This window comes from Salvelinus sp. IW2-2015, unplaced genomic scaffold, assembly GCF_002910315.2.
Source record: "Salvelinus sp. IW2-2015 unplaced genomic scaffold, ASM291031v2 Un_scaffold16374, whole genome shotgun sequence".
Lineage (NCBI taxonomy): Eukaryota > Metazoa > Chordata > Actinopteri > Salmoniformes > Salmonidae > Salvelinus > Salvelinus sp. IW2-2015.
Window position 1 is genome coordinate 459,532 of NW_019957557.1, and position 16,109 is coordinate 475,640.

General features: G+C 42.4%; 1 protein-coding gene and 1 pseudogene across 3 annotated transcripts; one reads left to right on the forward strand and one right to left on the reverse strand.

The window, feature by feature from the left end:
* The first annotated feature begins 1,901 nt into the window (after positions 1–1,901).
* Positions 1,902–6,844, forward strand: LOC112080565 (sushi domain-containing protein 6). Of its 3 annotated transcripts, none has more exons than XM_024146363.2 (8): positions 1,902–2,122; positions 2,563–2,714; positions 3,191–3,382; positions 3,514–3,906; positions 4,024–4,218; positions 4,417–4,555; positions 4,895–5,280; positions 5,391–6,844. In XM_024146363.2, exons 2-8 carry the CDS (start codon positions 2,597–2,599, stop codon positions 5,414–5,416), a joined length of 1,449 nt encoding a protein of 482 aa, XP_024002131.1. In that variant the 5' UTR covers positions 1,902–2,122; positions 2,563–2,596; the 3' UTR covers positions 5,417–6,844. The 3 variants fall into 3 exon arrangements, with proteins under 3 accessions (XP_024002131.1, XP_024002133.1, XP_024002132.1); XM_024146365.2 differs by having other exon boundaries at positions 3,517–3,906; XM_024146364.2 differs by having other exon boundaries at positions 1,902–2,118.
* A 642-nt stretch (positions 6,845–7,486) lies between these two features.
* On the reverse strand, positions 7,487–10,164 carry LOC112080557 (hepatic sodium/bile acid cotransporter-like; annotated as a pseudogene).
* Positions 10,165–16,109: the final 5,945 nt, after the last annotated feature.

Consider the following 16,109-nt stretch of genomic DNA (forward strand, 5'->3'; position numbering starts at 1 on the left):
GTCTCTCCCCCTATGTGGAATCTAGCAGGATCCCGGGACAGACTGCAGCACTCACAGCAATTTAGCCCAACAGAGCCACATTCATTCCACGACTTCAGAGAAGTACCTGGGTGTATGAGATTTTACTGCAGAAGAGTTAATGGGGTGGTAATTTACTGTAGGTGTAGGGTTAGTTGGATTATAGTGGTGAATGCAAAAGGAAATAAGAGAAGTAAAGTGATTGTGGAAACAAATAAATCCAAACCTAGTTCTGAATATTTGTTGGTTGGAATAAGGGTTTTGGATCGATATTGTTATCTGGGAGATCCGTTTGAAGTTTCTATTAAAATTGTGGATGCGTTGGATGAGATGCTGTCGATGAGAATAACGAGAAGTGGGCTTATTTTGTTTTTCTATGGAAGAGAAGGAGCGCCTCAAGAAGATGTCGGATTGGAATGTGTCGTGTGTGGATCATCCAAACAGGGCGCCTATCAAGGGTGTTATCTCTGGGGTGGCGCTAGAAGTAAATGCAAAGGATATACGTGAAGAATTGGATCAAGTGGTTGGTGAACAACGACTGATCCGCATGCTAGATGGAGTGCGGAAGCCCACTCCATCCATTCTATTGTTTTTGATGAAGAGTCTCTCCCTTCTCACGTGTATTTGGATTATATGATATTCCCTGTGAGAGCCTTCGTGCCCAAACCCATGCAGTGTGATAAATGTAAATTATTTGGTCATGTGTCAAGTGAATGTAGAAGGGAGGAGTATTATATGCCAGCTGAGCTTAAATGCTGCAATTGTGTTGGTGAACATCCACCCAAATTTCTGAAGTGTTCTGCTAAGGTGAAGGAGATGGAGGAGGCAAGAATAAGGATCTGTCCAGAATGTTTCCTGTCCGGAGTATTGACAAGAGTGTAGTTGAAGAAGTAATGGTAGTAGGAGTAAAGACACAAGATGATGTCCAATGTCAACAGAGGGATCCTGACATTTTACATGTTAAGAAGGTGGACTTTGTAGCGTTTATTACTTTGGTTATCAATGGATTTGGCCGGTGTAGGCCGTCATTGTAAATAAGAATTTGTTCTTAACTGACTTGCCTAGTTAAATAAAGGTTAAATAATACACACATATATTTAAATAGCAACTGCACAATGCAAGCGGAGAGGAAATTTGAATAAAACAGGCATTATAATTTTCTGCAGAGGCATTACAAGGAATCCTGTCGATGAATGCTCCGTCCTCACAGGCACCTGAGCCTTGGTAGGGATGTGATTTCAGTGGTGTAAAGTACTTAAGTAAAAAATCCTTTAAAGTACTACTTAAGTAATTTTTTGGGGTATCTGTACTTTACTATTTATATTTTTGCAAACTTTTACTTCACTACATTCCGAAATAAAATAATGTACTTTTTACTCCATACATTTTCCCTGACACCCAAAAGTAATTGTTACATTTTGACAAGACAATGGTCCAATTCACACACTTAAAGAGAACATCTCTGATCTGACGGACTCACTAAACACAAATGCTTTGTAAATATGTCTGAGTGTTGGAGTGTGCCCCTGGTTATCCGTCAATAAAACGTTTTTTGAAAATTGTGCCGTCTGGTTTGCTTAATATAAGGAATTTGAAATGGTTTATACTTTTACTTTTGATACGTAAGTAGATTTAAAACCAAATACTTTTAGACTTTTACTCAAGTAGTATTTTACTGTGCGACTTTTGCTTGAGTTATTTTCTATTAAGGCATCTTTACTTTTACTCAAGTATGACAATTGAGTACTTTTTCCACCACTGTGTGATTTGAATGTGACTGAAGGAGTGGGAATATACCGTTTTTGTTTTGTTTCAATATTCTATACAGTAGGTGGCGGCAATACATCAATAGGTGTAGTCTGCCATAAAACGTAAAAGAAGAAGAACCCAGTCCAGAAGAAGAACTCAGCCTACCCGTCGCCAAACTAGTCTAGCGGGGGACGATTTCCAGTCTCCCCTGACCGCGCATAGTTGATGCATCTGGCGAAGTACAGTTGCCTTTTATCTTTGTATTTCGACAGAGACTGATATTATTATCCAGATGTATCCACAGTAAGCGAGGAAGAGGGTGGAGGAGGATCTGACTGGCTGAATTGTTGTGTGGGTAAGCTTGCAACGCGACACGTTAGTTAAGTATAGTATAGCAGACGTTGCTAGCCACAAGCAGAGCTAACGCTAGTTCGTTAGCTATGCAGCTACTGTCGATAGCTAAGGGTTTTGTTGTTAGCATAGCTAGTTCTAGCTGGAGCTACTTGATTCGCAGTTAGCTATTATGCTGACGTCTGGCGATAAATAACGTTAGCTAGTACCGCTGCTAGCCAGGTTTTGTGGTGTAACTATGTAGCTAAGGATAGCTAACAACCGAGAGAGGAAGACAACTGGCTCAAGTTAGCTAACTTAAAACAAAATGGACCTGGGTACAGTATGACCTAACAGAACGTAACAAGCTGGCTAGCTAGCTATCAAATTTAATGTTAGTATTGACTCAGTCAAATGTGGCTAGCATAACTAGAGCTGGGACGGGGTTGCTCTTCTATCCCCTAGGTTGAGCTGACTACCTCTGCAGCTGAAGTAAAAGATGTGCAATGGAATGTTAGAGTCCACGTCAAAAGCCCTTGGGCTGCCCACATCAGCAGACAAGCAGTCACTTTCTCTGTTGCTCTTCCTGACTGTGCTATCCACTGGACAAGGGTCAGGTAAGAGGTCGCTCATCTTCAGCAAAAGGCTCCCTCACACAGCTTCATTCCTCCTTTCCGTACACTACTGCTGCTTTTACCCTGCTAAGATTCAGCTCCTCTCTTTTTAAGTCTAATAATGCTAGATGTACATTGCTCTATGTGGTCAATTATAACATCGGAATTGGGTTTATTTGAGCAAACAACTGGCCCACATCTGCCACATGTAATATCAATATTAAGGTGTCAAGTCCCCACATCCTCTCCTTCCCATAGCTGATTAGTAAAATATGCTGGATGGGGTCTTGAAACTGTTGCTAGAGATCCTCTCTTGCCTTGCGCCAACTCGGCTCCCACTGCCTTCATGACTCATTGATATTATATAAGCGTCAGAAAACCCACTCGCATAGAAATACTTTTTAACAACATTGTTTCAAATAGAGCATTAACATCAGAATATTCTAGCATCAATTATATGCCCTTTCTTCCCTCCTCAGGATGTGTGAGGCCGTTCATGGTGCAGAACAGCCTGGTCAACCTGACAGAGACCAACAGGGGTTCCTTCCCTGTGGGCACAGTGCTCCAGTACAGCTGTGACCCAGGCTACCTGGCTGATGGGCCCAGCATCATCACCTGCACCCCTCTTAACCTCTGGTCCTCAGACCCACCCCGCTGCATACAGAGTGATGGTGAGTGGCACTCTCCACAATGTGGCCACCACTATGACTCATTGTGAAGAGTATAATTTCTCTCTAGTTGAAATCAAAATGTAGTTAATGTAGGATTATAACTATAACATGATTGTGTTGTTTCTGACCAGCAGTGTGCCGGCCTCCGTCTGAGCTCGAGAATGGAAGGTACATCTGCCACCCCTCTCCCTGCCACCGGCTAGGCCAGGGCACTGTGATTGAGTACTTCTGTGATGAAGGCTACATCCTGAGGGGAGACTACAAATACAAATATCTTACCTGTCAGGAAGGGGAGTGGGATGGCCCCATGCAGATTAGCTGTGTCAACCAAGGATGTGTGAGGCCATTCATGGTCCAGCATGGGTCAGTCAATCTGACAGAGACCAACAGAGGTTCCTTCCCCGTGGGCACGGTGCTCCAGTACAGCTGTGACCCAGGCTTCCTGGAGGACGGGCCCAACATCATCACCTGCACCCCCCTGGGCTGCTGGTCCTCAGACCCACCCCGCTGCATACGCAGTGATGGTACCAATGGCTTTACTAAATACTCTGAATTCATTCCAAACACACTAACATATTTTTAAGTCTAAAATTTGGTTTGTGCGCTCACTGATAATGGTTCTCTTTTTTTCTTGTCAACAGTGTGTCTGCCTCCATTTGAGCCAGAGAATGGGGGCTACACCTGCCACCCGTCCCCCTGCCATAGACTAAACCATCACACTGTGATCGAGTACTTCTGTGATGAAGGCTACATCCTGAAGGGAGACTATAAATACCTGACCTGTCAGGATGGGGAGTGGGATGGCTCCATGCAGATTAGCTGTCTCCTGGACCAAGGTTGGTGACCATATTGTGATTACACGGTCTTATTCTCCAGAGTTCAGTGTTAGGTAGCTTGAACTATTTGTTTTATTGTTGTATCAACCTGCAAGATGAAGTTATACTATGCTACGTTTTGAAGCCTCAGGCAGGACTGTCTGTCCTTTAATGGACAGTGTTTGAGTGTGGTCTCATTGCCTGCTTCCCCTCTTCCAGACAGAGACCCTACCCCTGTGTTTGGCATACCCACCCTATCCATTGTGGCCTCCACTGCCAGCTCTGTAGCCCTCATCCTGCTGCTAGTGGTCCTGTTTGTCCTGCTGCAGCCTAAACTCAAGTCCTTCAACCACAGCCGGTGAGTGGCCTGAAACCACAGACATGCTTATTCAGTATCAGCTGTAGTAGGCTAATCCTACTAAAGCTGTGTGTACTCCAGGGGTGTGCATGTCTCATAACTGTTCAAGCAGGCAGAAATAGTTCATATGATGCAAAACTTCTCATTCCGGCTGTATTCATATCTGCTTGAACGATGAATAGCTCAGATACACATGAAAACATGATATGACCCTGGGGATCGATAGTACATCGCTCAGAAACGTACAAATACGATAACTTTCTAAATGGGTGAATCTTTCCTTTTTAAGAGTCTAAAGTAATTAGGTATTAAGACTGCTCCACTCCTCTGCTCCCCCAGCCGTGAGCAGGGGGTGTCAGGCCAGCCCGTGTCCATCATGGTGGAGGGGGTACAGGTGGCCCTGCCATCCTATGAGGAGGCGGTGTGTGGCGAAGGGGCTCTGAGTCTCAGCTCTGAGTCCCGGGTCCAGATAGTGCTGTCAGAGGGCCAGCAAGCTGCAGGGACGACAGAACCTCTTATTGCCCAGGCCAGGCCCTCCACCCTCCCCCAGCTCTCAGAGATGGCAGTGGTTCACCCAGTACCACCATCCTTCGCCTCTTCCTCCTCTCTCTCATCCTGCTGGGGCCTGGAGCAGGCTGCTGCTGCAGCACCTTCACAGCGGAGGGACTCCACGTGCAGTGAGCAGCACAGCCTGCCCCTCAACTCTGAGATGGACTACTCTGACGGTGGGACGTCAATTTATGTCTCTCCAAACAGGCCTCTCTTCATGCATGTATTGGTTGATAATGCACGTATATGCATATAGTGTATTGATGTATCTTGTTTCGTCCTGCAGATATGCCTTTGTTAAAGGAGGCCTGAAGCATGCTGCAGACGCTTGGGTGTATGTTACGGAAACACCCAGAGTTGCTGACAGGGTTGCTGTTGACCTGCTGTGTTGAGCCGGAGGCCTGTCTGGAGCTCCCCACTGCAGCAGCTGCCAACACAACAGACTATCCACCCACCTCCTCTTGGGGCACTAAGTGAGGCCGTGTCATTCTCAGCAGAATGTTACCTCTTCCCCCATCCAGAGAAGGGCACAGAGGGATTTCACATGTACATGCTTAGCAATTTTATAGGACTTCTTACACTATGTCCAGTGTCTGACACGTGCTCTTTTAACCATTGGCTTAGTGCAGAGACATAAAACTGAGAGAGAGAGAGCACCCAGTATGTTGGAAGGTTTTTTTGAAAGGCTCAATATGCCTTTTGAAAATTCTTTACTTGTAATCCATATGTATTTTATTTTTATTTTTTATGGTTAATGCTGCAAACACATTTTGAGAATCATTGCACCCATCACCAATTTGTACCATGTCAACCTGTTTTTACATGATCACTGCAGCACAACAGGCATGATGCATGATGAAGGCCACTGCAACTTATATTGAACCAGTCATTCTCACACATACACAGATTTTACAATTACTCTTAACATTTTAATGATAAGAACGTATGATTTTAACTTTTCATATTCTCATTGGGGTTCTTTATGGCACAACTATTTGATGTCACATCCTTTCTGATCATGGTTTTGAACTCAATGTTTTTCCCACGCACTTATTTGAAGATTTTGCTAAAGGCAAGTGTTCCCAAGGTTGAGGCACAACTTTTCTCAGCTCATTGACATTGGGCTTAGCATTCATATTCTCTCATTCATGTCAGTACACTCTTTCTCTAATGGCCTTAGATCTCCACTTCTATGCACAAACACCATCTGTATTGGGTTTCATTCCTAAAAATTATTTTAAAATGAATGTACATTTTCAGTCGCCACAGCTTAGTGATGTAACAAATTGGAGCATAGTTGGTGTTTCTTGGACACCTAATACTTACTATTTATTTGTGGGTTGTTTTGAAATTGTTTTAATTAAGTCTAGATAGGGAAACTTAATTGAGTATTTAATATATTCATGTTCAGAATGCTGTTGATCAGCCATGGTTCCTTTGACGCTTCCGCAATTCTTGGGAAATTATATTAAGACGGGTCTTTTAACTTTGCCACCTTGGTGGACTCATAAGGACATAATGTGAGACTAAAGTTAATTGGGTTAACCATAATTAATAAAAAACAGGTCATTGTTATGTACAGAAGCTTAGTGTCATGCCTATTCAAATGGTTTCAGTTGCTGGTTTCAGTTGCTTTGGATTTCCTTTGGGACTAAGCAATGCAATTGGTGTGAAGATAGTTAATTTTACTCTGTATATACCCTGTGATAATTTTGATTAAATATAATTTGAGCTGTGCAACATTTTGTTCTTGTCAACCAATCCCGAACTCTTTCACTGAATAGTTTTATAGCTATGGTTACTTGTACTTTCTTTCAGCACCAGGTGGCATTGTGAATTACTTTATTCATAGTATTGACTTCTAAAACCTACTTTTTGAAAATTAATTAGCAGAAAATTAGGTTTGTGTAATTACAAGCATCACACAATTTCTCATTAAACTGCCACAAGAACACTGATGGATTTTTGGCTACTCCATACTATCAGCAAAAGGAACAAATATGCTGCTTTTATGTCATACAGAAATGACATTTAGTATTTGGTTCAAACCTTAATCTACATTATAACTTTTTTAGATTTACACACTAAGTATAACATACCTGGGCATTCCCTGTTGTGTCAAAATACTCTAGGGTCAACCATACATGATAGTATCTAGTTCCACCTACAGTATACAGTTGCATTTGTAAAATTGTGCTGCACATCCCAAACAAGCTATGTTGCCCTAAAATGCCATACATTTGATGTCTTCTGTTGCATCTGCTGTGGTGGTTCCTGTCCTGGACCTGTTCAATTTGGTCTGGTGTCATCCTGTGCCCTCTCCATCTCTATGGGCTTCTCCCTTCTGGGACCTATAGCAAATTTACTCTACTTTACTACTTTCTACACTTTACCAGCCACTGCCAGGTATACAGGCTTTGCTATGGGAGAGAAAGAAGAGATTATTTTAGAAGAAAGACTGCCTTTATTTTGTCAAACAGTCTGGCACACTAACGACAGCGTGGTTCGGCTACATTAAGTTCTGTGAGCCACACCTACTTTAGTGTTATCCAGACAGCTGTGACACTTACCCTAAGCTGGTGGCTTGAAGATTTGGTAACAGCTGAAGAGGATGATGAAAAGCAGTGCCTCGCCTCGCCTAACCTGGTATATGATGTAGATCAGTGGGAACAGATAAAGGGGGCCAATGATCTCCGGGTGAAAGGCCACCTTCAAGATGGTAGAACACAGCTGGATGTTCTGACAGCCTGTCTCCATAGAACTAGTCCTGCATCTGAGAAAATATTTGTTACATGGTTCACTCAACTGTATATTATTATTGATAGCTATGAATGGATACATGCCCCTTAGCCCCATCCTTGAACAGATGAATACAGCAGTGCACTTACTGATGATTGACTTTGAAGATGGTGGACATGATGTATCCCAGCAGGCTAGCCTGTCAGGGGCATCAGTGCAACCATGAGTTGGGGTGAGAAAACCACCCACACTGTTCCCCCAATGGAGATGCCTGACATGACGCCAATGCCCATGTAGGCAATCAGGAAGATGCTTAGACCAACCTGTGGAGTAAAAGCTCTGCCAAATCAGGCATGCTTTTACAGAGGCTATCCATTCATGTCCTTTAGTAAGAACATGCTGTATAAATGCATTAGAAACAAAATGTTATAAAAAGGCACACTCTTATACACTGTGTGTACAAAACATTAGTAGGTGCCAGGCGGTTTGAGTGTGTCAAGAACTGCAAACGCTGCTGGGTTTTTCACGCTCAACAGTTTCCCGTGTGTATCAAGAATGGTCCACCACCCAAAGGACATCCAGCCAACTTGACACAAATGTGGGAAGTATTAGAGTCAACATGGGCCAGCATCCCTGTGTAACGCTTAACACCTTGTAGAGTCCATGCCCTGACGAATTGAAGGCTGTTCTGAGGGCAAAAGGGTGTGCAACTCAATATTAGGAAGGTGTTGCTAATGTTTTGTCCACTCAGTGTATCTCTCCAGACATGTCACTTTTTTGGTCAAAAATACAAGACCTGGGACCAGATTCACAAAACCTTCTTAAGAAGAAATGTATTCTTAACCGACATTTTTTTTATTAACTATAGACATATGAAGAAAGTTAAGCAAAGTTGCTATTCCTCAAAAAGGTTATTGGAAATGTTCTTGCGCTATTTCTTATGTTTCTCCTTAAGCAAAAAGTTAAGAAGTTAGATTATTTAAAATAACATTTTTGGATTTGTTCTTAATTCTAAAATAGCTAAACCCTCTTAAACTCAGGGTAGTGAGAGAATACGCTCATAAAGCAATTGAACATGTTTCATTCACTCACAAACTTCATCTGAGTTTCAGTATTGATTATTTTAAACCCAAGAACATGTTTTAGAACAGTAATCTCAGTAGGAAATATGCTAACATGATTGTCATTGCTAGATAGATAGCTAGCTAAATCGGTTGCCTAGCAACACACATTTTAAGATTGTAATAATATATTTGAGAAGTTTTTGAGAAAATCATTCAATCTTAAGATATTGTTGAGGAATTGAACTTATGAACTATATTATGAACTTCTTATTTTCTTTCTGAAGAAGCTTAAGTTTTTGTGTAAGAACTGTGAATCTGGGCCCTGTATTTCAGTTTACCTTGATGATGATCTGAGCGTACTGTGGTACACAATGGTTGATGGCTATGCCAATGGCACAGGGCACTAGTGTCATGATGAGAGCTATGGTGATGCCGGTGTAAGGCACAGCATTTTCCAAGTTATTGAAGCCATGGCAATATAGGAAGAGCAGCAGAAGCATCATACCCACGGCCAAAACAGTAGAACATGTGGTCATTACAATGCTGTAGGATACAAAGAGAGGAGGGAATGAAACTTTTTATAATTTCCATTCCATATTTTATTAACTGAGTTTGTGTGATTTTTTTGGTTTAGCATTCATGCCATGTGCAAAATTATTTCAACATTTGTATTTTTCTATTGTGAAACAAATTTACTTTCAAGAAGTTACCATTTAGGTTTTGTCCGACATGTTAATAGCCTCTGTGGCCTGACGTAAATATGCTGAAAACCCTCAGCAGCCTGATGGAGCAGACTGCTGTAATCTCCTCACAACAGACATATCAATGAGTTTCACCTGAGGTTCATGTCACCCTTCAGGGCCAGGGCGAAGATGTTGGAGAGTTTCCCCCCCGGACAGCAGCCACAGATCAGCATGGTCACACCCTCTATGGGGCCCAGCTGGAAGATTTTGGCCAGGCTGAAGGCAGTGAAAGGCATAATACCAAACTGGGCCACCACTGCAATGGCCACCGCTTTAGGCTTCAGGATATGGGCCTTGATCTTGGAGATCTCCATGGTGCAGCCCAGGGACACCATGGTGATGAAGAGGATGATGATGGTGATGCCACTGATGGCCTTGTCCATGACCAGGGGGGATGAGGGGACTGGAAGACAGCGGTTACATTGAGAAGTGTGATGTTGTAGGTGTTGCTGCCATTCCAAACGTCATAGTTGTCTCTGTGCTGCCCCTCTGTCTGGTTCATGGTGCCATTCATCCCAAAGTTGTTAATTTACTTTATATTTATTATACCTTGAGACACAGAAAGTAAAAATCAAACAGACAAAATATATCCTATGTCAATGGAGAGCAAAGGGTTCTTTGTTGTCTCGTGGCCTTCGTGTCTTCGTGTCTCGTGGATCAACTGCAGTTAAAACTCATCCTGTTTACTCTATTACACTTCAACGTTGTGATCAAACTTTGAATCCACTTCCACGAGTATTACTATTTTCACAATAAGACAGTTTGGTACTTGAAATTGCTACAAAAACAGAGTTTTTAAAACATACCGTACCTTTTCTATGACATTTCCATGCTCTTTCCATGACATAGACTGACCAGGTCAATCCAGGTGAAAGTTATGATCCCTTATTGATGTCACTTGTTCAATTACTTGTTCAATCACTGTAGATGAAGGGGAGAAGACATGTTGAAGAAGGATTTTCAAGCTTTGAGACAATTGAGACATGGATTGTGTATGTGTGGGCAAGACAAAAGATTGCGTCAAGAACTACAACGCTGCTGGGTTGGGGGGGTACAACTCAATATTAGGAAGGTGTTCCTAATGTTTGGTATACTCAGTGTATAATGTATCACTCAATTCAAACGTACAATTCATATACAAGATGAAACTTGAACAACACTATTAATTCATGTATTTTGCTACCAGGTGACATTTCACATCAAAATATGATTAAAATATGTCCTGTAATGTTGAATGACTCTGTAGCAATGCAGATTATGTCTCACCAGTCCAGAGAGTTAGTAGACTACTCTATAAATGCATGCCATTGTCACTCAGTTCTGACCATGCAGCGGTTAGTATTACCCTTTGGCATTTCTCAGAGCGCTCTAAGATATTCTCCTTCTCCACGAAGCATATTGTATGTAACAAGCAGTTACATGACCTACAGCATGGTCAAGCAAGTTAATGTTTCCGACATTTTCAGACTACTAAACAACTATTGATTTTGAACCACGCAGAGTTACCTACCGCATGTCGCAAAGAAAACAGTTACTGCCTCCACTATTCCAGCACCATTTCAACTTCAACAACATCAAATCACCTATCCTTAGTCTAGTACAGTGACAACTAAAAAAATACCAAAAACAGTTTAGTCCAATCAAAATAAGCTAAATATGATGTGGCTGTCAATGGTTCTGATTTGTGTGTGTGCGTTTGTGCAAATAGAAAAAACATATTGACTCACCCTACTTGTAGAGAAATGGTAATGGAATCCTCCTGTCTTTCATGCAGTGGTGTGTATTCATGGATGCCTAGGCAACACAGGCTTTCCCAAGACAAAAATACGAAAACATACAAAATTACTTATCTTTCGACTCTCTCTGTGTTTCATAAATTTCCTTCAATTCGATTGTATCTCACCAGAGAAAGCATCGGAGCAAACGAAACAATATGTGTAGCCTGTCTCAATATGTGTAGCTTATCTATCTGATGCTGTTTGGTCAAAAATAGAATGACATTGTTGCTGCACGTAGTATTGAATGCAAGGGAAGCCAGCAAGTATTTGGCCTCCCTTGATATACACTAGAAGCTTATTACCCTAAACACTAGAAGCTTATTACCTAAAATCGATCAATTGAAAGTGTGGGTTCACAGCTGCATTCCAGACGTGTTGGTCATCACTGAGACATGGTTAAGAAAGAGTGTTGTGAACACTGATGTTAACCTTTCTGGTTATAACCTTTTTTCAGCAAGACAGATATTCCAAAGGTGGTGGAGTGGCAATCTTTACCAAGGAACACCTTTAGTGCTCGGTTGTCTCCACCAAGTTTGTCCCCGAACATTTTGATTTGCTGGTTTTGAGCATTAAACTTTCAAATAGCTATTTGTTGACTGTTGCTGGGTGTTATCGTCCACCATCAGCGCCGGCCTGTATCCTAAATGCCCTAAGATCTCTCCTGGCCCCTTACACTAAGTCTAAATTTGTCCTGCTAGGTGACCTAAACTGGGACATGCTTAAACCACCTGACCAAGTCCTAAAGCAATGGCACTCCCTAAATCTTTCTCAGATTATCACCAATCCCACAAGGTATGACTCCAAACACCCAGAAAAGGCTACTTTCCTTGATGTCATCCTCACAAATATATCAGTATCAGTCTGGTGTTTTCTGTAATGACCTTAGAGATCACTGTTTTACAGCCTGTCTTCGTAATGGCTGCTCAGTGAAACGACCTGTCCAGATTTGTCAAACGCTTGTGAAAAAACTTTAATGAGCAAGCCTTCCTTCATGAACTGGCCTCTGTAAAATGGTATAGAATCAGCTTGATCCCCTCTGTCGAAGACAGTTGGACCTTCTTTTTTAATATTTTCAGTGGTATTGTTAACAAACACGGCCCATAAAGAAAATGAGAATTAAAATCAGGTTCAGCCCCTGGTTCAACCGTGATCTGGCAGAGTTACTCCACCTCAAAAATTCCATTTGGCAAAAGGCTCGGCACACGCATACTCAGGCTATCCGGCATTCAGACTATCCGGAAGGCCAAAGTTAGTCACTTTAAGGGGCAGTTCTCTCTCTCTGGATCTAACCCCAAGAAGTTCTGGAAAATGGTTAAAGATCTGGAGAATAAACCCTCCTCCTCACAGCTGCCCATGTCCCTTAATGTTGATGATGTGGTTGTTACTGACAAGATGCACATGGCTGAGCTCTTTAAATCACCACTTCATTAAGTCAGGATTCCTATTTGACTCAGCCATGCCTCCTTGCCCATCCAACATTTCCTCATCTCCCACCCCTTCTAAAGCGACTAGCCCCAACGCTCCTCCCACTTTTTCCCCTGCCACACTACAAAGTTTCTCCCTGCAGGCGGTCACTAAGTCCGAGGTGCTAAAGGAGCTCCTTAAACTTGACACCAAAAAAACATTAAGGTCAGATGGTTTAGACCCTTTCTTCTTTAAAGTTGCTGCCCCTATCATCGCCAAGCCTTTCTCTGACCTTTTTAGTCTGTCTCTCCTCTCTGGGGAAGTTCCCATTGCTTGGAAGGCAGCCACGGTATGTCCATTATTTAAAGGGGGAGATCAAGCTGATCCTAACTGTTATATCGCAATTTCTATTTTGCCCTGTTAATCAAAAGTGTTGAAAAAACTTGTCAATAATCAACTGATTTGGTTTCTTGATGTCTATAGTATTCTCTCTGGTATGAAATCTGGTTTCCGCTCAGGTTATGGATGTGTCACTGCAACCTTAAAGGTCCTATATGATGTCACCATTGCCCTTGATTCTAAGCAATGTTGTGCTGCTATTTTTATTGACTTGGCCAAACCTTTTTATATGGTAGACCAGGGGTGGGCAACTCCAGTCCTTCAGGGCCTGATTGGTGTCACACTTTGTCTCCATCCCTAGCAACCACAGCTGATTAATCAAATTGATCATGATTAGGTGATTATTGGAGTCAGGTGTGTTAGCTTGGGCTGGGGCAAAACTGTGACACCAATCAGGCCCTCGAGGACTGGAATTGCCCAATCCTGCAGTAGACCATTTCATTCTTGTGGGCTGGCTAAGGAGTATTGGTGTCTCTGAGGGGTCTTTAGCCTGGTTTGCTAACTTCCTCTCTCAAAGCGTGCAGTGTATAAAATCAGAACATCTGCTGTCTCAGCCACTGCCTGTCACCAAGGGAGTGCCCCAATGCTCGATCCTAGGCCCCACACTCTTCTCAATTTACATCAACACATAGCTCAGGCAGTAGGAAGCTCGCTCATCGATTTATATGCAGATGATACAGTCTTATACTCAGCTGGCCCCTCCCTGAATTTTGTGTTAAACGCTCTACAACAAAGCTTTCTTAGTGTCCAAAAATCTTTCTCTGCCCTTAACCTTGTTCTGAACACCTCAAAAACAAAAGTAATGTGGTTTGGTAAGAAGAATGCTCCTCTCCCCACCGGTGTGATTATTACCTCTGAGGGTTACAAGTACTTGGGACTATGGCTACACTGTCCTTCTCTCAGCACATATCAAAGCTGCAGGTTAAATCTAGACTTGGTTTCCTCTATCGTAATCGCTCCTCCTTCACCCCAGCTGGCAAACTAACCCTGATTCAGATGAGCATCCTACCCATGCTAGATTACGGAGACGTAATTTATAGATCAGCAGGTAAGGGTGCTCTTGAGCGGCTAGATGTGCTTTACCATTCGGCCATCAGATTTGCCACCAATGCTCCGTATAGGACACATCACTGCACTCTATACTCCTCTGTAAACTGGTCATCTCTGTATACCTGTCGCATGACCCACTGGTTGAAGGTTATTTATAAAACCCTCTTAGGCCTCACTCCCCCCATCTGAGATATCTACTACAGCCCTCATCCTCCATATACAACACCCATTCTGACACCTGTCGCACGACCCACTGTCACATTATGTTAAAGGTCCCCAAAGTGCACACATCCCTGGGTTGCTCCTCTTTTCAGTTTTCTGGAACGAGCTGAAAAAATAACTCAAACTGGACCGTTTTATCTCTTCATTCAAAGACTCAATCGTGGACACTTACTGACAGTTGTGGCTGTATCGGGTGTTGTATTGTTGTCTCTACCTTCTTGCCCTTTTTGCTGTTGTCTGTGCCTAATACTGTTTGTATGATGTTTTGTGCTGCTGCCATGTGTTGCTACAATGTTGTTGTCATGTGTTGCTGCCATGCTATGTAGTTGTCTTAGGTCTCACTTCATGTCGTGTTGAGTGTTTTGTCCCATATTTTTATTTATTTTTAATCCCAGACCCGTACACGCAGGAGGCCTTTTGGTAGGTCATCATTGTAATTAAGAATTTGCTCTTAACTGACATGCCTAGTTAAATAAAGGTTAAATAAAATAAAAACGTTACCCATGAATGGAAGTTAGGCTAGCGAGCAAGCATTTTAGCCAGGTAGCCTAGGACAACAAAAAATAAAAGTGTGTATTGTATGACAGTCATAGACCACACAGAGAATTAAGTAAAACCACAAGTCCAAATCCCTATCTCCATCCTTGAGTAATTTAGGAATGGTACAATTTATACCTAGCTAGCTAGCCACCAGAGGACAACAACACAACAAGATGCAACAATTCAAGTTGTTTCTGTCAATGATGTAAATCCAAACTGGCTTCTCTTGACACTTTTTTTTTGGTTCGCCAGGACCATTCACAGTTGAACTCAACACTGATTGGCTATCATTTATATATATTTTTTATGAAGTGAGGCCAAATGCCAGCTTGCTTCCCTTGCATTCAATGCTATGAGCAGAACCAATGTCATACTCTTTTTGACCAGGCAGCATGAGAGAGATGGCCTACACACAAAGTGACAGAGGGGCGCTGCTTCGCTCACTTGGATGCTTTCTCCAGTGAGATACAAATCAAATCAAATTGTATGTCACATGCGCATGATACAACAGGTGTAGCCCTTGCCGTGAAATGCTTACTTACAAGCCCTTAACCAAGCAGTTAATTGGTTAGAGCCTGTAAGTAAGCATTTCACTGTAAGGTCTACTACACCTGTTGTATCCAGCGCACGTGACAAATAAACTTTGATTTGAAAATATTTACTAAATAAACTAAAAAGTAACACAATAAAATAACAATAACGAGGTTATATACAGGGGGTACCGAGTCAATGTGCGGGGGTACAGGTTAGTCGAGGTAATTTGTTCATGTAGGTGGGGTAAAGTGTCTATGCATAGATAATAAACAGTGAGTAGCAGCAGTGTAAAAACAAAGGGGGGTGGGGTCAATGTAAATAGTCCAGGTGGCCATTTGATTAATTGTTCAGCAGTCTTATGGCTTGGGGGTAGAAGCTGTTGAGAAGCCTTTTGGACCTAGACTTGGCGCTCCGGTACCGCTTGCCGTGCAGTAGCAGAGAGAACAGTCTATGACTTGGGTGACTGGAGTCTTTGACAATTTTTTGGGCCTTCCTCTGACACAGTAAATTGAAGGAAAATTATGTAACACAG